Consider the following 21,281-nt stretch of genomic DNA (forward strand, 5'->3'; position numbering starts at 1 on the left):
TTTGTTTTTTTGTTTTTTTTTTTTGGTAATAGCCATTATTAACTGGAGTGAGATTATATTTCTTTGTGGTTTTGATTTGTATTTCTCTGATAACTAGTGATGGCGAGCATTTAAAAAATATATTCCCTTGGTTATTTGTATGTCTTTTGATATTTATCTATTCCGATCATTCACCCATTTTTAAATTGGATTTTTTCTGAGGGAGTGTATTTGTGTTTGTGTTTTTCTATTGAGTTATTGGAGTTGCTTATATATTCTGGTTATTAAATCCCTTGTCATTTGAATATTTTGCACATATTTTCTCCCATCCTGTAGGTTTTCTCTTCACTTTGTTGATTGTTTCCTTTGCTGTGCAGAAGCTTTTTAGGTTGATGTCATCCCATTTGTTCATTTTTTCCTTGGTTGGGGTGCTTTTAAGGTCTTACTAAAAAAATCTTTGGCTAAACCAATCCTGGGGCACTTCCTTAATGTTTTATTCCAGTACTTTAATAGTTACAAGTCTTATATTTAAGTCTTTAACCCATTCTGATTTGATTTTTGCATATGGTGAGAGATAGGACCAAAAGAAAGAAAAATCAGTGTATCAAAGAGATATCTGGATTCTCGTGTTTATTACATCACTATTCACAATAGCCAAGATATGGAATCAACCTAAGTGTCCATCAATGGATGAATGGATAAAGAAAATGTGGTAGCTATGCACAATGAAATATTATTCAGCCATAAAAATAAGGAGATCCTGTCATTTGCAGCAACATGGATGGAACTGGAGGACATTATACTAAGTAAAATAAGCTGGACACAGAAAGACAAATACCACATATTCTCACTCATATGTGGGAGCCAAAGAAAATTTGATCTCATGGAAATAGAGAGTAGAGTGATGATTACCAGAGGCTGAGAAGGATGAGGGTGGGAGGCTAAAGAGATGTTGCTTAAGGGTACAAAAATACAGTTAGTAGCAATAAGACCTAGTAGTCAGTAGCACAATAGAGTGACTATAGTTAACAATAATTTATTGTATATTTCAAAATAACTAGAGGAGTGGATTTGGACTGTTCCCAATACAAAGAAATGATAAACGTTTTAGGTGATGGATATCTTAGTTACCCTAATGAGATAATTATATATCATATACATGTATCAAAATATCGCATGTAAATCATAAATATATAAAACAATTATGTACCCATAAAAATTAAAAATAAAGGTAAATTTAAGCATGCTTCTTAAAAAAAACAAAATACAACAAAGAGCAAAATAGTAATGGAAATTCTAGCTGGCCCAGTAAAGAAAGAAAAGCCATACAGATCAGAAAGGAAGAAATAAAACTATTTCCAGATGTCATGATGGTGTATGTAGAAATTCCCAAGAATCCACAAAAAATAAAATCTCCTAGAACTAGTAAGTGAGTTTAGCAAGGTCACAGGGTACAAGATCAACTTACCAATATCAATTTTATTTCTATACACTAGCAATGAGCATGTGGAAATTAAAAATAGGGGCTGGGTGCAGTGGCTCACGCCTATAATCCCAGCCCTTTGGTAGGCCGAGGCAGGTGAATCACCTGAGGTCAGAAGTTCAAGACCAGCCTGGCCAACATGGTGAAACCCCATCTGTACTAAAAAAATACAAACAATTTATCTGGGCATGGTGGTGGGCTCCTGTAATCCCAGCTACTCAGGAGGCTGAAGCAGGAGAATTGCTTGAACCCAGGAGGCGGAGGTTGCAGTGAGCAGAGATCGTGCCATTGCACTCCAGCCTGGGCAACAAGAGGGAAACTTCGTCTCAAAAAAAAAAAAAAAAAATACTGGGCTTGGCTCAGTGATTCACTTTTGTAATCCCAGCACTTTGGGAGGCTGAGGTGGGAGCATCACTTCAGCTCAGGAGTTCGAAACCAGCCCAGGCAAAATAGGGAGGCACATCTCTACAAAAATTCAAATGATTAATTGGGCATGATGTCACATGCCTGTGGTCCCAGCTACATAGGAGGCTGAGGTGGGAGGATCACTTGAGCCCAAGAGGTGAAGGCTGCATTGAGCCATGATCACGCCATTGCACTCCAACCTGGGCGACAGAGCAAGGCCCTGTCTCAAAACAAACAAACAAAAAAGAATACCATTTACAGTGACTCAAAAAGAAGGTGAAATATGTGTAAATTAACAAAACATATACAGTATTTCTATATTAAAAACCATAAAACGTTAGTGAAGAAATTAAAGAAGAGCAAGATAAATGGAGAAACACATATCACATTCATGGATTATAAGAATAAATGTAAAAAAACATAATAATTTTCCCTAAATTGATACGCAGTTTAAGTGCAATTCCTGTCAAAATCCCAGCAAGGTGTTTTGTAGATATAAACAAGATTATTCCAAAATATATGGAAAGACAAAAGAACCAGAATAATAGATAAAATAATTTTGAAAAAGAGAGATAAAGTGGGAGGAATCATTCTAACCAATTTTAAGACTACTGACTATTGTAATCAACACTGTACTTGGTATTTGGTAGCTGAACAGACAGAACAATAGAATAGAATAGAGAACTCAGAAATTGCCTTACAAATATGCCAGCTGATTTTCAACAAAGGTGCAAAAACAATTCAAAGGAAGAAGGATCACCCTTTAATCACTCTGTACAGGCCTGACTGGATATCCATAGCTCTGACACCCGACCCCCTGCCTGCGTCCTGCTTTGAAATCAACTTCAGTCTAAACCTCACACCTCATTAAAACTTAAATGGATGACTGACATCACTGTAAAAATTAAAACCATAAAACCTTTAGAAGATATTGTAGGAGAAAATCTTAGGTACTAAGGCTTGTTGAAGAGTTCTTAGAAATGACATAAAACCCACAATCCTTAAAAGGAAAAAAAAAAAACCAATAAATTGAATTATTCAAAACTTCCTCTGAAAAAGTCTGCAAACTGGGAGAAAGTACTTGCAAACCATATATCTGACAAAAGACTTGTACATAAAATACACAAACTCAATATTCAACAACAAAATAAAAAAGAAAACAATGCAGTTAAGAGTAACGAGGGGCTGGGAAAGAGGTGGGGATGGTTAATGGGTACAAAAAACACTTAGAAGTCGGGCACAGTGGCTCAAGCCTGAAATCCCAGCACTTCGGGAGGCTGAGGTGGGTTGATCTCCCCAGGTCTGGAGTTCAAGACCATCCTGGCCAACATGGTGAAACCCCGTCTCTACTAAAAATACAAAAAAATTAGCTGGACGTGGTGGTGGGTGCCTATAATTCCAGCTACTTGGTAGGCTGAGACAGGAGAATCGCTTGAACCTGGGAGCCGGAGGTTGCAGTGAGCCAAGATCGCGCCATTGCACTCCAGCTTGGACAATAAGAGCAAAATTCCATCTCAAAAACAAAACAAAACAAAACAAAACAAAAAAACAGAAAGAAGGAAGGAATGAATAAGACCTCCTATTTGATAGGACAGTATAGTTAATTGTACATTTTAAAATAACTTAGAGTGTAATTGGGTTGTTTGTAACTCAAAGGATAAATGCTTGAGGGGATGGATTCTCAATGATGTGCTTATCGCACATTGCATTTGTGTATCAAAATGTCACATGAACCCTATAAATATGTACACCTATTATGTACCCACAAACATTTTTTAAATTAAAAAATACGTAAAAGGCACGAAGAGGCATTTAATCAAAGAGGATATATGGATGGCAAATAAGCACATGTAAAGATGTTCAACATCATTAGCCATTAGGGAAATGCAAATTAAAACCACAGTAAGATATTACTATACACCTATGGCCAAAATATACTGACACTAGCAGATGCTGGCAAGGATTTGGAGAAACTGTATATTGTATATTCACACATTGCTGGTGGGAATGTCAAATGGTATGATTACTCTAGGAACGTTTGGTAATTTCTTGTAAAACTAACATGCACTTGACCCAGCAATTGCACTCTTGGGTACTTATCCCAGAGAAATGGGAACTGAGGTTCACACAGATACTTGTACACAAATGTGTATAGCAGTTTCATTCACAGTAGCCCCAAATTGGAAATGATCCAGATGTCTTTGAATGGGTGGTTAAACCAACTGTTGTAGCACCTCTATAGCATGTAATAGTACTCAATAATAAAACAAGAAACTCTGATATACAAGACAACTGGGATGCATCTCACAGGCATTATGCTGAAGATGAAAAAAGCCAATCTCAAAATGTGACACAGTGTATGATTACATTTTCATGACCTCTTGAAATGATAAAATTATGGAGATGGAGAACATATTAGTGGCTGCCAGGGGTTAGGGATGGGGGTAGGGGAAGGGGTTGGGTATGACTATAATGGGGTAGCATAAGGGAAATCTTTGTGGTGATGAAATAGTTCTGTGTCTTGGATTGCTGTGGTGTTTGCAGAGACTTCCATGTGTGGTAAGGTGATATAGAACTATATACACATATTGTACCAATGTCAGTGTCTTGGTTTTGATTTTGTACTGCAGTTACATAGATGTAACCATTGGGGAAGCAGATAAAGAGTACATAAGACCTCACTGTCCTATCCCTGCAACTTCCTGTGTATCTAATTATTTCAAAATAAAAAGTTAAAAAAAATTTTAAGCAGAATTAATAAAATATTACTAAAAGCAGTAGGGCACCAGTTGTATTTCAAAAATCATGCCATAGGTCTGGGCATGGTGGCTCACACCTGTGATCCTAACACTTTGGGAGATGGTCAGGAGTTTGAGACCAGCCTGGCCAACATGGTGAAACCCCGTCATTACTAAAAATAATGAAAGTTATCCAGGCGTGGTGGTGGGCACCGGTAATCCCAGCTACTCAGGAGGCTGAGGCAGGAGGATCACTTGAACCTGGGAGACGGAGGTTGCAGTGAGCCTGGATTGCGCCATTGTACTCCAGACTGAGTGAAAGAGTGAGCCTCCTCAAAAAAAAAAAAAAAATCATGCCATATTTATTAGCTGGTTGGATGCCACTGCTGCCACCACTGAACAGTGTACACTGGATGCTAGCCCTGCTGCCAATGCTGCCTCTAGAAACTGGATTTTCTTGTGGCTGCTGCTCCCACCGCCACAACTATGGCGATGAATTCCATTTCTGCATATTTGAATCACTCCTTTGAGACAAAGTGTTAGGTCTAAGTTGTAACTGTTTGCGCAGTGAAAGGGTTGATTCAGTAGGTCTGCAGTGTTCAAACTCTGTGCATTCCAAAAGAAGGTCTTTTGCAAAGAATGCTCTGGCTCTTGACCAGCTCTTGGGAGATAATCTGTAAGCCCTTGGAGTATCCTGCCTGATCAGAGTGTCTTTGTTTACTGTGACCTTGACCCGCACTGGATGGTTACATGCTAACCGTGTGATTTGTGGTGTGAGCCTGGGATGAGAGATACTAGTTTAACTTCTGCCCGGGCTAGAGACTGAATAAGGTGAACCACACAGGTGCCCCATGCCTATCTGAACCCCCAAAACAACTCTGGGCACTAAGACTTGGGTGAACTTCCCTGGTTGACAGTATTTCATACATATTTTTGCACATCATTGTTGGGGGAATTAAGCCCTGGCTGTACAACTCCATTGGGAGAGTACAACTGAAAAGTCGTACCTGGTCTCTCCTGAGTTTTTCCCTGTGTACTTTTTTATTTTTGCTGATTTTAATCTGTATCCTTTCACTGTAATAAACCATAGCCACAACACTTTTTCTGAGTTCTCTGAGTCCTAGAAAAATCACTGAATCTGAGGATGGTCACAGGAGCTTGCCACACTGGTAAATCCTAGATTACATTCTCTTAGCTGCCAAGGGGATGTGAAGAAGTGAATATCTGGCTTCTGTGGCTTTTCCAGTTGGAACTGTTTAGTAAGAGTATATAAGCCCTTACTAAAATGTTAAACGTTGAAATGCATCTGGCCCCAAGGGTTTTCAGTAAGGATCTGTAGAGCTGTATAAAGAACTCCTAAAAGTCAGTAAGACAGACAACAAAAATGAAAAGCAGGTAAAAGACACAAGTATATTACAAAATAAATCTAATATGTTCATCAGTGTATAAAAATGTGTTCTACCACATTGTTTATCAGAAATACAAATTAAAACCATAAGGAGACACCAATAAATACACATAAGATTGGCAAAAAAAAAAAAAAAAAAGAAGAAAAGAAAGAAAAACGAGTATGTCAGTCTTACTCCTAGGCTTCTGGTGTCATGGAAATAAAGACAAACATCAATTATTAAAATATAAAAATAAGTGTACAAGTATTTTAATTGCAATGTTGTTGTATGTGCCATGCTCCCCAGAAAAATCCTGAAACTAAAATGGATGTCCATCCATGGGGGAGTGGTTGAATACATTGTGGTACATTCTTACCATGGAATATTATGCAGCCATTTAAAAGAACGAATCAGAGGTAGATTGTTGTCAAATAAGATGAATCAGACCCATAAAAGCTCATGTAATCCTAAATTTGTAAAAGTAAAAAACTTTTTGAGTATGAAGGATATCAAATGGTGTTAAAAACGTGTTTGGCAGGTGAAGGTAGAATTGAAAGAAAGTGGAAAGCAGTAAAGAAAAGTGCAATTTAAAGTCCAGCATATAATACATCATTTATGTAACAATCAGTATGTGCATAAAATATGAAAAGGTAGCACCAAATCTTAGCAATTGTTCAAGGTGGTGAGATTTAGAATGGTGTTTATTTAATTTCTAAAATATTTAAGCAATGTTTGAATGTGTAGTGATGAATATGCAATATTTGCATAATGAGAAAAAATAAGTGAATTGATCACAGGAAAAATTGCCTCTCAGGTTTCTTGTTTTAGCAATGGGATGGAGAGTGTGATTCATTCATTTAATAAATATTTATTGAGGATATAAAAATGTGCCAGGCATGGTTCTAGGTGCCGGGGAAACAGTGAATAAAACAAAAATCCATCTCCCTAAGAGGCTTATATTCTAAACGGGAGAGAAAGGCATAACTAGAGAAGAAACAATATGTTGGTGGGAAGGAGGAGGTGTATGAAGGAATGGGTTTAGGACCTGTTAATTTAGAGAATACTGAGAGATATGCATTTGGAGAAGTGAGGTAGGTAGTTAATATGGATCTAGAATTTATAGGCCAAGTCATGACGGAAGATACAGATATGGAAAGAGATAGCATAGAAAATGGTGTTTCCGACCTCCTTTCCTGAGTCTGATCACGTCCCACTGCAGACACTTTACAGAGGAAGTGCTGAGGAAAAACAGGCAGCTGACAGAGGAGGTTGCTATGCAACAGATGAGGAAAGTCATCCAGCCGGGCAGAATTGATGTTGGCCCTTGGGGACCAAATGCTGCAGTCCTTCCTAGCTTTAGCTTCCTTTCATGTGCAGGCTTCTGGCATGAGTTGATGCCAGAACAAATGTGAACTGTACAAAGATCTGTCTTGAATTTTGGAAAAATACCAGTTTAATTTGAGTCATCTCACATCTGTATTTAATTTTCTGCCTTTTTACATTTCTCCAGTCATCCTGGAAGCATAGCAGCATGTGTGTCTTGGGTAGGACCCACTTGCTTTGCATTCCACTTTGCACATTTTGAAACCAGGCTCAGAGAATTGAGTGACCTGAGCGAGCTCACACAGCTCGAGACAGACAGGCTGGGCAGTCCATCCACGGAATTCTGAAGCCCAGCCCAGTTTCTCTCCATAAGACCACAGCTGCCCCAGGCGCTGGCCCTGAAAGGAACCAGGGCTTGCCATGGATCAGAAAACACAGGTCTGATTGTCCTGGCTGCTCCAGTGGGCACCAGGAAGGCCTCAGGGACAATATGATTGTGTCTCCGATAAAGAGGCCTGATGTTCTGAGCACAGAGTGGACCCCAAGGAGCAATTCCCACACCTGGATGGACCCACATAGGGCAGGGGGAGGGTGGGAGCCTCTGCTTGTGTCCTGAATGCAGAGCATGAGCTCGGGCCTCCTAGAACACAAACTTTGCTTGTTTGGGACAAATGGGGTACGGTGGTCTGTTGTTCAAATGGAGGAGGGAGGGTTACCCTCAGTCCCCAGGCCAGCACGAGCAGAACGTGGGCTTTGGAGTCAGGAAGACCCAGGCCCAAATTTTGCATTTTGTTTCCTGGCTCTGTGACATTGTCTAGTTCATTCAATGTATCTGTGCCTCAGCCTCCTGATCCGTAAAATAGGGGTGCTGACATCCACCTCCCAGGGCTGCTGTGACAGGAAGACAAGCCCGAGCACAAATCCTGCTGTGATGTACAAGCTGTGCCCTTCCCTCCTTTCCTCCCCCAACACACACAAAATGAGCCCATCACCGGAGCTGCAGAAAGAACAGGGAAGAAACTAACGTTCTTTCTGCATCTGGGAGCTTGTGGGGGCGAGCAGGGGGTGCGGGAGAAATCATGGACTCACATGGCAGCCACAGACTTACTACTACTACTCTGTTACCTCCAATAGGGTATTCTCTCAGGCCATTCAATTTCCTCAGCAGAGGTCTAACACTTGTTGCAGTTAGAGACCCCACACCGAGACCTAAGCGTGCTGGGCAAGGGGGCGGAGATGTAAGCCGACCTGACAGGAGGGGCCTTGAGCAGGGGAGGGACTGAATAGAGACGCATTGCGGAAAAGGTAGGGGGCCCAAGTGTGGGGCAAGGGGTGGGACCAAGAGGCACAGCGCATCTGTCGGGGAGGGGGCGTAGAGGAAGGGGAGGTGCTGTCGTATAGTGTCAACCTGGTTGGTGGTGGGGTGGTGTGTTGGCAGAGGGGGCGGGGCAGCCTTCCAGAGCACATGCGCGTCATGGTCTCCAGGACGAAGCTTTTGTTGCGAAAGCAGGCGGGACTGACTGTGGCTGTTCGATGTTTGCGCATGCGCTTAACGTCCTGAGGCGGTGGGTGGTATATTAGGCGAAGAGGCGGGGTCGCCCAAGCTGCCGCGCTGGCATTTTCTCCTGGACAAGGAGAGAGTGCGGCTGCTGAGAGCCGAGCCCAGCCATTCCGAACCTCTGAGTCGTGAAGAAGGGAGGCAGCGAGGGGGTTGGGGCTGGGGCCTGAGGCAAGGTGAGAATTAGCCCCCAGACAGGGCATCTGCCCCCTGGTGCGGGCCCCCATTTTTTTTATCCCGATTCCTTCACCCTGGATTCTGAATCCCCTTCCATTCCCCGAACCCCAATTCACATGCCCCTCCCGATCCTTCCTGATTCAAAACCCCTGTCCGATCCCTCCCAGATTTGAAACCCTCAGATTCCTTGACCTCGATCTGTACTGTTAGATCATTCCTCCGGACTCAAAACCTCCATGCAACTTCCCATATGCGAATCCCAATCCAACCGCCCCCCTCCCCCGAATTCAAAACTCATCTGCTTCCCGAACCCGGATTTGAAGCTTTGCCCTGTCATTAGCTTCTCGGGGTTTAAAACCTCCATCTGGACGCCCATTCACTTTTCCCGCTCCGGTCCATACCTCCTCACATTCACCTTATCCGCCCGCACAATCAGACCACAGTCACCCCCCTCCCAATTAGGTCCTTCGTATTTGCCCTCTGTAGTGTAACGCCCTGCCCCTCTCCCACAGCCCCCAGGCTCCGCTCTTGCCAGAGGGACAGGAGCCATGGCTCAGAAAATGGACTGTGGTGCGGGCCTCCTCGGCTTCCAGGTGAGATCTCCGCTCCCCACCCCACCATTTCCCCAGCCGACAGTCACCCCTCCCCGCGGGCCTCTTTGGTCTCGCAAACGCCGGGATCTGGTTTGGCCCTCTTTAGTGACTAGACTCCGTGGTCTTTTCGAATTCCCATCGTTTATCGAAGGGGGGAGGGGCGTCTCTTTTCAGCCATCAGTCCCTGCTCAGAGAGAGGGGAGACCCTGTTAGTAGTTAGGGCAGTCTGCCCAGAGAATGCGGGGTGGGTAAGGAACCATTTTTTTTCCACAGTCCTGACGCTTGTTGAGCAGTCTGTCACCCCCTCCCCCTAGCCTCCTGCCTCCACCCTCCCTCCCTCTGCATTCCCCACTCTGTGCGACCCCCCTTATTCTCAACCCCGCGATCCGCCTCCCCTCCTGAGCTGCTACTGCACGCCTCTTTACAGCGTCCCCTGCTCCCATTCGTGCCCACTCTCCGCACACAGCCCCACCCCTCATTTTTCCCCTACTCTACTTCACCCCTGCCACACGTTTTGCACCTGCCCCGCCCCCCTTAGCCCCTCGCGGTCCCCCTAGATCTCTGCCTCAACCCTCCTGTTTTTGTACCCACCGACCGCCTGCAGCTCCCCTGCTGCGCTGCCAGCCGGCCTCCCTATTCCCACCCCACCTCCTGCATCAGAGGCCCAGAGGTTTAATTTCTTCCCCCCTGTGTTTGCAGGCTGAGGCCTCCGTAGAAGACAGCGCCTTGCTTATGCAGACCTTGATGGAGGCCATCCAGATCTCAGAGGCTCCACCTACTAACCAGGCCACCACAGCTGCTAGTCCCCAGAGTTCACAGCCCCCAACTGCCAATGAGATGGCTGACATTCAGGTTTCAGCAGCCGCAGCTAGGCCTAAGTCAGCCTTTAACGTCCAGAATGCCACCACAAAAGGCCCAAATGGTGTCTATGATTTCTCTCAGGCTCATAATGCTAAGGAGGTGCCCAACACGCAGCCCAAGGCAGCCTTTAAGTCCCAAAATGCCACCCCAAAGGGCCCAAATGCTGCCTATGATTTTTCCCAGGCAGCAGCCACTGGTGAGTTAGCTGCTAACAAGTCTGAGATGGCTTTTAAGGCCCAGAATGCCACTACTAAAGTGGGCCCAACTGCCACCTACAATTTCTCTCAGTCTCTCAATGCCAATAACATGGCCAACAACAGGCCTAAGACCCCCTTCAAGGCTTGGAATGATACCACTAAGGCCCCAACAGCTGATACCCAGACCCAGAATGTAAATCAGGCCAAAATGGCCACTTCCCACGCTGACATAGAGACCGATCCAGTTATCTCTGAACCTGACGGTGCGACTGCACAGACATCAGCAGATGGTTCCCAGGCTCAGAATCTGGAATCCCGGACAATAATTCGGGGCAAGAGGACCCGCAAGGTGAGATCCCTGCTAGCTTCAATTTGCTTTGGGGTTCTCTCCTTTCTTCTCTGAGGGTATTCATTTGTCCTGAACAAAACAATGTATGTAACTGTATTCAGCTAGGCTGTAGGGCATTTGAAGAGAATGTTTATTCCTGTCCTACAGGTGTTCACAAACTGATCAGAGATAATATATGGACACAAATAATATATACAACTTGTATGTAATTCAGTTTACATTTTGTTAGTATCCACCATGTGTTAAGCCTTGAGCTAAGCACATTCCCACAGGTTGTCTCATTAAATCTTAAAGGCACCTCCTACCAGCTCGGGATCATAGTCCCAATTTTACAGAGAAGGAAACTTAAGTGCCAAGAGGTGAAGTGACTTGAGTGATTTGTTCAGGGTGGTACAGGCAGAGCCAGTGGTGGACATAGGAAGAGGAGAAGCCTCAGGCCCCATCTTTGGGTTGCTCCTGGCCTGGTTCAGAGATGAAACTCCTGCCTGGAAGACAGTGAAAGACAAGCCCAGGACTCAGGGTGACCAATGGCTAGTGGGTCAGGCTGTCACTACAGGTGAGGGTTTAGAGGGCTTTCCTGGAATAGATAAGGTGAGGACAGAGAACCTACTGGTGATTCTGAACTTTTCTTCTCTCTGATGGTGCAGATTAATAACTTGAATGTTGAAGAGAACGGCAGTGGGGATCAGAGGTGGGCTCCACTGGCTGCAGGGACCTGGAGGTCTGCACCAGTTCCAGTGACTACTCAGAACCCACCTGGCGCACCCCCCAATGTGCTCTGGCAGACCCCATTGGCTTGGCAGAACCCCTCAGGCTGGCAAAACCAGACAGCCAGACAGACCCCACCAGCACGTCAGAGCCCCCCAGCTAGGCAGACCCCACCAGCCTGGCAGAACCCAGTTGCTTGGCAGAACCCAGTCATCTGGCCAAACCCAGTAATCTGGCAGAACCCGGTGATCTGGCCAAACCCCATTGTCTGGCCCGGCCCTGTTGTCTGGCCGAATCCACTGGCCTGGCAGAATCCACCTGGATGGCAGACCCCACCTGGTTGGCAGACCCCACCGGGCTGGCAGGGCCCTCCAGACTGGCAAGGTCCTCCTGACTGGCCGCTACCACCTGACTGGCCACTGCCACCTGATTGGCCACTTCCCACTGACTGGCCGCTACCACCTGACTGGATCCCTGCTGACTGGCCAATTCCACCTGACTGGCAGAACCTGCGCCCCTCACCTAACCTGCGCCCTTCCCCCAACTCGCGTGCCTCACAGAACCTGGGTGCTGCACAACCCCGAGATGTGGCCCTTCTTCAAGAAAGAGTAAGAGCTGTAACTCTCCAGTCACTTCTCCCCTCTCTTGCTCTTTTCTTTGTCATCCTCTCATCTATAATTCAACGAGTTTTTTTGTAAGGACCTTATAAGTTTAATGATTTCCTTTTTCCCTCCCAGGCAAATAAGTTGGTCAAGTACTTGATGCTTAAGGACTACACAAAGGTGCCCATCAAGCGCTCGGGTAGGCATCCAGTGTCCCCTCCCTGAGCTCTGCCCTTCCTTTCACCCCATGCTCTACGGGCATTCTTAGGCTTGTATGACCGTTCCCTTTCTATCCCCTCCTTTCCGTGGTTGGTTCTTTCCACCCTTGAGGACCTTGGCTGTGCTACCCCCAGCAGGGTTGGCAAAGGGACTGCTGCTCTGTGCCCGCCACTCAGCTCAGATGGCTCCCTCTTCTCTCCTACAGAAATGCTGAGAGATATCATCCGTGAATACACTGATGTTTATCCAGAAATCATTGAACGTGCATGCTTTGTCCTAGAGAAGGTGAGAAGGCAGTCCTGGGGGACAAGAATAATGGGGAAAGCCTTGATTTCAGATTCATGGGGTTCCTACTGGAAGTTTAGGGCAAGTCTCAGGGAGGTGAGTGTCAGCCTGTGGGTAGCTCATGCTAGATGTTGTAATTTCATAATCTGTTTTCTTGCCCCGTAGAAATTTGGGATTCAGCTGAAAGAAATTGACAAGGAAGAGCACCTGTATATTCTCATCAGTACCCCCGAGTCCCTGGCTGGCATACTGGGAACGTAAGATGGGAAAGGAGGTGGAACATGGCCTTTCTCAGTGGTGCTTTTTTTCCGGGAGTTTCACATAGGTCAGGGTCCAAGGTTAAGGGTCACATAGCGGGTCATGGGCAGAGCTGGGGTATAATTCTCCCCTACCTGAGGGTTATTGGGGAGGCTAGATGGGCAAGCTGGTTGGGGTCTCTCATGCAAATGGCTGCGGAAAACATATTTCTGTATTCCTATAGGACCAAAGACACACCCAAGCTCGGTCTCCTCTTGGTGATTCTGGGTGTCATCTTCATGAATGGCAACCGTGCCAGTGAGGGTGAGTGGCTGGACCTGCAGCTGGGGGTTGGCCACAGCCTGATTTCCATGCTCATTTTCCGTCCCTTGTCTCCCCTTGCCTCCCATTGCAGCTGTCCTCTGGGAGGCACTACGCAAGATGGGACTGCGTCCTGGGTATGATTGGGCTCTCTCATCTCGTGCCTGTTTGTACCATCCTTTGGCAACAGAGGATGGTCCCAGGATTGCATTAACCTGGGGATCTGGAGAGTTTGGTTTGGGGATATTCAGAGCCCAAGGATGTGACCTGGGTGGATGGGGAAACAGTTCTGAACTCTCTGCCTGTTTTCTCATCTCTGACCTCTGTTCTGGAAAGCTCTTTGGGCACGGTCATAGCCTCTGATTACAGGTTTCCTTTTTTTACTTTCAGGGTGAGACATCCCTTACTTGGAGATCTAAGGAAACTTCTCACCTACGAGTTTGTAAAGCAGAAGTAAGTGATGCCTAAGGGGCTTTTCCTGCTCCTTATGATTCTGCCTCTGTTCTGGTCAGCCTTAGAAAGCCCTTCCTGGCTGGATATAGTGGCTCATGCCTGTAATCCCAGCACTTTGGGAGGCTTAGGTGGGCAGATTGTTTGAGCCCAGGAGTTCAAGACCAGCCTGGGCAACATAACGCAACCCCATCTCTACAAAAAATACAAAAATTAGCCAGGCATGGTGACATGCACCTGTAGTCCCAGATACTTGGGAAGCTGAAGTGGGGGAGAATCATCTGAACCCAGGAAGCTGAGGTTGCATTGAGCCATGATTGTGTCACTGCACTCCAACCTGGGCAACAGAGTGAGACCCTGTCTCAAAAAAAAGAAAACCCTTCTCAAGCTCATTTCTTACACTATACCTATGCATATGTGTTTCTGTGTGTACAGAAACACATATGTCCTCAGAAGTATTTATTGCATATACTCTTCATGGTTGAATTCTTTTTTTTTTTTTTTGAGACTGAGTCTCGCTCTATCACCCAGGCTGGAATGCAGTGGCACAATCTCAGCTCTCTTGAACCTCCACCTCCCAGGTTCAAGTGATTCTGGTGCCTCAGGCCCCCAAGTAGCTGGGACCACAGCCCTGTGCCACAATACTCGGCTGTTTTTATATTTTTGGTAGAGATGGGGTTTCACCATGTTGGCCAGGCTGGTTTCAAACTCCTGACCTCAAGTGATCTACCCACCTCGGCCTCCCAAAGTGCTGGGATTACAGGCATGAGCCACCACACCTGGCCCATCCACCATCCTCAAAGTAGGCATTCCCACAGCTGGGCCAGGGAATCCTTTGCACTGCATTGTAATCATTTCATTGGACCTCTGTGGATCACTGACAAGATTACAAGAATCTGGAGCTAATGCTGAGGCAGAAGTTGTGAAATAAAATGTCCTTTCTGTGACTCTACACAAGCCTCACCTGCAGCTCTATGAGAGTGCTTAGTATACTAGTGCAGGAATTCAAGGCTTGATGATTAAGGGGCAAATATCCTGATGGTGTTCAGGAATGAGCCTGAGGGGCAGTCGCTATCTGAAATCTGATGTTAAAAAATGTAGGATTATTTTTCATTAGCGGACTACCATTCTGTCTGTGTAGGTAGACACAAAGACTGTTTTGCTCTTTCAGATACCTAGACTACAGACGAGTGCCCAACAGCAACCCTCCTGAGTATGAGTTCCTCTGGGGCCTCCGTTCCTACCATGAGACTAGCAAGATGAAAGTGCTGAGATTCATTGCAGAGGTAATGGAGGAACTGTTCCCGCATTGATAGGTCAAGGGATGAAGTATCGCTGGCTAGGGAAGGCCCAGGGCAGGGATGAGATCCTAGGTATGGCACGTGGTAGGTGCCACATTACTGGTGGTATTTGTTGTTGCTGTTACATAAACTTAACATGTATTAGGTGCTAAAATATGTTAATATATTAGCTAATACAGTTTTGAATTTGGGTTTTTTTTTCTAGGTTTTTAAAGTATTTCTACTTTTCCTCAACTTTACTAAAGTACAATTGACAAAAATTGTATATATTTATGGTGTACAATGTGATTTTTAAGTATTTTGTTTTTTCATTCATTTATTTTTATTTTTCCCAAGATGGAGTTTTGCTGTGTTGCCCAGCCTGGAGTGCAAGGGTGCGATCTTGGCTCACTGTAACCTCTGTCTCTCGGGTTTGAGTGATTCTTGTGCCTCAGCCTCCCAAGTATCTGGGATTACAGGTGCATGTCACCACCATGCCCAGCTAATTTTAAATTTTTTTTTAGTAGAGACAGGGTTTTGCCGTGTTGGCCAGGCTGCTCTCGAATTCCTGACCTCAAGTGATCTGCCTGCCTCAGCCTCCCGAAGTGTTGGGATTACAGGCGTGAGCCACTGCACCCAGCCCATTCATTTTTTAATTGACTAATCAAAAGTATGCATATTTATAGGGTGCAACATGATGTTGTCATAATACATGTACATTGTGGAATGATTACATCAAGCTAGTTAATTCTCCATTGCCTCATATACTTGACTTTTTTTGTGATGAGAACATGTAAGATGTACTCTCTTAGCAATTTTAAATGTACAACACATTATTATTAACTATAGTCATCATGCTATACAGTAAATCTCCAGAACATATTCTTCCTATCTAACTGAAACTTTGTACCTTTTAACCAATATCTCCCCATCCTTCCTGACCCAAGGCCCTGGAAACTACCATTCTACTCTCTGCTTCTATGAGTTAGACCTTTCTGGATTCCATGTATAAGTGAGATCATCCAGTATTTGTCTTTCTGTGACTGGCTTATTTCACTTAGCATAATGTCATTCAGTATCATTCATGTTATTGCAAATGGCAGGATTTCCTTCTTTTTAAAGGCTGAATAAGTATTCCATTGTGTGTATGTATCACATTTCCTTTATCCATTGATGGACATGTAGGTTGATTCTATATCTTGGCTGTTGTAAATAGATTTTGTTTTATTTTCTATTCTTCATCTCAGGTTCAGAAAAGAGACCCTCGTGACTGGACTGCACAGTTCATGGAGGCTGCAGATGAGGCCTTGGATGCTCTGGATGCTGCTGCAGCTGAGGCTGAAGCCCGGGCTGAAGCAAGAACCCGCATGGGAATTGGAGATGAGGCTGTGTCTGGGCCCTGGAGCTGGGATGACATTGAGTTTGAGCTACTGACCTGGGATGAAGAAGGAGATTTTGGAGATCCCTGGTCCAGAATTCCATTTACCTTCTGGGCCAGATACCACCAGAATGCCCGCTCCAGATTTCCTCAGACCTTTGCCGGTCCCATTATTGGTCCTGGTGGTACAGCCAGTGCCAACTTTGCTGCCAACTTTGGTGCCATTGGTTTCTTCTGGGTTGAGTGAGATGCTGGGTATGTATATCACTTTGGATTGGGCAGTTAGGGTCTCTGGGGGACAAGGGGTCCATGGGATTGTATTTATGTGTATGAGCTAGAAGTCTTAGGAAACTCATTGTGGGGAGATGAGGAAAGTATGGGGCAGCACTCTTTGGTATGTATACTTCTTATTATTTGATATATATCATTGATTTTTTTACTTTTTCTTTCTTATGTTCACAGATATTGCTATCAATCGCAATAGCGTTTCCCCTGAGTGAGGCTGAATCCTCGGATTCCTTCTAAACACAGCTATCTAGAGAGCCACATCCTACTGACTGAAAGTGGCATGCAAGATAAATTTATTTGCTGTTCCTTGTCTATTGCTTTTTTTCCCCTTGTGTGCTGTCAAGTTTTGGTATCAGAAATAAACATTGAAATTGCAAAGTGAATTAGATGTGCCTCCTGTTTCTTTTTTTTCCCTACATTTGGGGAGCAGGCAACATGTAGGAGAGACAGGACCTTAGCTCTAGTTTGAAGGGTAGATCAGCTTTCAGCAGGTGGAAATGAGGATAGATCCAGCTAATGGATTGGGATACAAAGGCGGGATTAATGAACACAACGAGACCCAAGAACTAGTATAGTTTATTCAATAAATATGACTTCAGTGACTCTCATGTGATACATATGCTGCTAGGTGTCCCGGAGTGCACTGTGAGAAGGGTAATAGTGAGAGAGGGCATAGGTGCTCAGACAGTTGCATTTAAGAACACAGAGGAGACAAAACTCCTGGAGTCCAGAGCCTTATCTGGATGATAAGGTCCAGAGAGTAGGTAGTTGAAGGGTCAGAAGGTGACTGTTCTGGAGATAAAGGGTACCTGGCCTGTGATTCCAGGGTGGTGTTTATACAACCCACGTGGAAAGTGAAATAACTGCAGGAGAGTGGCAGGAGTAGGAATAGAGAACACCGTGAGTTAGATGCCAGAGTCTCCTCTGTGAGAAGGAAGATATACCCCTAGCCACATTGCTCATAAAGGGATGGGCTCCCAGGTACTCCTCCCCATCTCTGGAAATGCTGCCCAGGAGCCTGTCCTCTAGGAGGCCCTCACAATCTCCCGCCCACAGAGGACCAGGGCCACATCATAGAGACAGAGTCTTATGGACAGTGAAGGAGGCCTTACAATGGCTTCTTCTCTCCTGCAGGGAGAAAGAGAAGCCTTTGTTCCTTCAGGAACAAGAAGTACAGAGTAAGACAAAGCTCCATGCAGAGCTAGGCAGCCTTTGACTGTGACTGAGCAGGAACTTGGCTTGAGCTGCCAAGGTCTATGCTGGAAGCAAGGCTCTCTCACTGAGCACAAAATTAGGCCTAGGCCATAACTTCCTTAGGCGCTTGGTGGTATCCGGACATGTGGACAAGGGTGGAGACAGGAGCTCCTGGGGCAGAAAAAAGAGCAAAGGCAATCTGCGCACTTGGGAAGGGTTTGGTAGTGGGTAGGGATGGTGTCCGCTGCTTCCTCAGGGTCCCGGGTGATGTCCACATTCTGAGGAGAGAGCACAGGATTAAAAGGAAGGAGACAGCAGGGTAGGGTCCCAGCCCCTCCCCTGCCTCTTGTCCTCACTGCCAGGCTCCCCTCTTTTAGCCAGGCCTGGATCCTGACCCTCAGGTAGGCCTTGTGGATATCTCAGCCTGAGGCCTTTTTGGCAGGAATTGCCCAGCCCGCCATCTCCATGTGCCTGAGGGCTGGGCTGTGGTTCCTGCATTTCTGGGTGCTGGTTGCTCTGCCTGTTGGTGCAAAACACCCAGGCTCGGTGGGGTTGGGACAGGCTTTCTGTGGAGAAGGTGCTTTCACCATGTGCTGTGTCCACAGCCAGCTTGGGCAGCGGAGTCCTCCACCTACCTCAGGCTTCTCCCGGTGTGTGTTCACGGCCCCCACATTCAGGTAGATGGACTCCACCTTGCAGCCTTGGAAAAGAACAATCCATCTGTCCATAAGCCCCTGAGGTAGGCGCAGGTCTCCCCTCAGGTATCACCTCTCCCCATCACCACCCACACCCCCAGCTTCATACTGTGTACAGATTGTCAGTCGCCTGTAGGGAGGGAAATTCAGACAGCTGTGTGATGTGTGGGGAAGACACCAGGCCTAGGAAGCAGCCAGCAGGGCATCCTGTCACCTCTGCCCCTAACAGTCTTAGTTTTCTGCACTTCAGTTGCACATATGTAAATGGGGATGGAGATGAGAGATGAGGTCTATGGCTGCCCAGAGCTCTTGTGGTCCACATGAGAGCAATCTCATCTGTGTAATATTGATGTAGCTCTGCAGATCCTCCAAGCTGTGTTAGGTGCTGAGGAGGTGGAAGAGTCCTGGGGCCACTGCCTTGGGCAATCAGTGGCAGGCGAAGTTTATCTGGAGGACAATGTGGTTGTGGCAACACCAGGGGTGTGGAAGATCACGCGGGAGTTTTAGGGAACCTGAAGATGGAGGAGGGTACATCTTTGGGGTTTGGGGCTGACGGGGGAGGCCTAATGTGGAAGCTCCTGTAGCTTCATCTCTGTGGACTGCATCTTACTCCAGGCTTCAGTAGGCCATTCTGCCCTGTTGATGCCTCAGAATAGGTTTAATTGTGTTCCTTCCCTGCTCCTGAAATTCTTGTGTAAGTTGCACTATTGGCAAAATCAGGACAAAATCTTTAGATTTAGATTAGACAGCAATATTATATTAATGTTAGTGCCTTTATTTTGATTATGTTACTTTTTTGGTAAGAGAGTATCTTTGTAATTTAGTCTCCAAATATTTATAAAAGTGCATCTGCATGTGCACAGGCATAGAGAGAGTGAGAGAGGATGGAGAGAGAAAAGACAGGGAGGGTAACATGGAAAAATGATAACACTGAAGAATCTAGGTTAAGCGTACACAGGAACTTTTTAAATTAGTTTTGCAAAATTTTCTGTAAGTCTTCAATTATATCAGAATAAAAATTTAAATGTAAAAGTATTCTTGTTTTAACAGATATTCACTGAGGTTCTACTGGCTGGCACCTACTACACACACTTCTTGACATTGCACCCTTCAAGAAAAGGTCACTGTGTAACACGATGCCATTATTCTAAATCCAAACAAAAGTGCATTTCCAAAGCAAGAAAATCAAAAGTCTCATAAGTCGTTGCATGCAGATCCAAATCCAAAAAGTAATGGTTCATCCTAATTTAGCAGGGATTTTCAATAAGGACATTTGGGAAAATATCTAAAAAAAGAGGTCTAGGGAAGTGGTATATGGACTTCTTGGGATTGATTCAGAGCATAAAACTTAGCGTTAAATGTGAATTCTCACCAATAAACTCTCAGTAATCGGGTGAGCAGTATGACCTACTCATTGGAGGTCAAAAAGACTCTTTTCTCAGCCATCCCTGCACTTGCTCGATGGGCACTTGTACAAAGTGATCATGGTGGCATGAGTAGAGCCTATGTATGGCTTCAGCAAAACACTCACAAAGGCTGATATAACTGCCCCTACTGATGAGTGCCCAACTTTCGAACAATATCCTGAATTTCTGATATTTACCAATCCAAAGAAGACCAGCCCAGTACCTGGCAGTAAATTAATTACATTGGGCCCATTACACTATGGAGGGTTATGTTGGTTTTATGATTTGTTGGCAATAAGTGAATATTCTAGGTATGGATTTGCCTTCCCTACACACAGTATTTCTGTCGTACCACCCACCACCTGTGATCCTATAGACTGCCTCATTCACTGTTGTGAAATTTCAGTGTGGAATGACAAAAAAAAAATATGTGTACATGCTAGCCAAATGAACTGTGGAGAATATTTGTCTTGTTGGCATCCCGGTGGCGCCCAGTTTCCTTTTAGGGTAGTACAGTTTTCAATTGTAGTAAATAGAATTTTAGGATGACCCGCAAGATCCCCACCCTATGGTGTACATAGACTTTTTGGCAGTTCCTTAGTAAAACACTAATCTAGATGCTGTTATGAAAGGATTTTGCACATGTAACTAACATCCAAAATCAGTTGACCTTAAAATTAGGTGGGCCTGACCTACTCAAGTAAGACTTTAGAGGGTACTGCACTCATCTTGGCAAGAGAGATTTGAAGATTGAGAGGGATTTATGCATGGAAATTCTCCATTCCTGGATTTGAAGATGGAGATGCTACAGTGCAAAGAATATGAGTGGCCTTTATGAATTTAATGAGGCCTGCAGCTGATAGCCAGCAAAGAAATGAGGACCTCAGACCTATAGCTGCAAGTATAGGAATTCTGCCAATAATCTCAATGAGACTGGAAGGCTCCAGAAAGAAATGCAGCCCTGCTGACACCTCGATTTCCATCTTGCCTGAACAGAGAACCTAGCCAAGCCATGCCATGTCTTCCGACCTATAATAACTTGGAGATAATAAATGGATGTTGTTTTAGCCACTCAGTCTGTGGTTGTTTGCTATGCATTAATAGAAAGCCGATATGTAGTCTTTGTGGAATGACATGTCTAGTTGTTTTCCTCCCCCCATTGACAAG

General features: G+C 45.1%; 1 protein-coding gene across 2 annotated transcripts in view; it reads left to right on the forward strand.

Moving 5' to 3' along the window:
* LOC118150654 (melanoma-associated antigen D1) overlaps window positions 1-17,202 on the forward strand; it is a 98,451-nt gene extending 81,249 nt beyond the window's left edge. The window contains exons 1-13 of one of the 2 annotated variants that reach the window (XM_078363256.1): window positions 8,920-9,050; window positions 9,564-9,644; window positions 10,344-11,051; window positions 11,699-12,367; window positions 12,497-12,560; window positions 12,786-12,865; window positions 13,031-13,122; window positions 13,347-13,426; window positions 13,518-13,560; window positions 13,814-13,876; window positions 15,045-15,159; window positions 16,401-16,786; window positions 16,994-17,202. In XM_078363256.1, coding sequence (XP_078219382.1) covers window positions 9,600-9,644; window positions 10,344-11,051; window positions 11,699-12,367; window positions 12,497-12,560; window positions 12,786-12,865; window positions 13,031-13,122; window positions 13,347-13,426; window positions 13,518-13,560; window positions 13,814-13,876; window positions 15,045-15,159; window positions 16,401-16,778 — 2,337 coding nt within the window. In that variant the 5' untranslated portion in view covers window positions 8,920-9,050; window positions 9,564-9,599 and the 3' untranslated portion in view covers window positions 16,779-16,786; window positions 16,994-17,202. Of the gene's footprint in view, window positions 1-8,919; window positions 9,051-9,563; window positions 9,645-10,343; window positions 11,052-11,698; window positions 12,368-12,496; window positions 12,561-12,785; window positions 12,866-13,030; window positions 13,123-13,346; window positions 13,427-13,517; window positions 13,561-13,813; window positions 13,877-15,044; window positions 15,160-16,400; window positions 16,787-16,993 lie in introns of those variants that run through there. The other variant, XM_078363257.1, reaches the window with a different exon arrangement.
* Window positions 17,203-21,281: the final 4,079 nt, after the last annotated feature.

Source organism: Callithrix jacchus, chromosome X, assembly GCF_049354715.1.
Source record: "Callithrix jacchus isolate 240 chromosome X, calJac240_pri, whole genome shotgun sequence".
Taxonomy (NCBI): domain Eukaryota; kingdom Metazoa; phylum Chordata; class Mammalia; order Primates; family Cebidae; genus Callithrix; species Callithrix jacchus.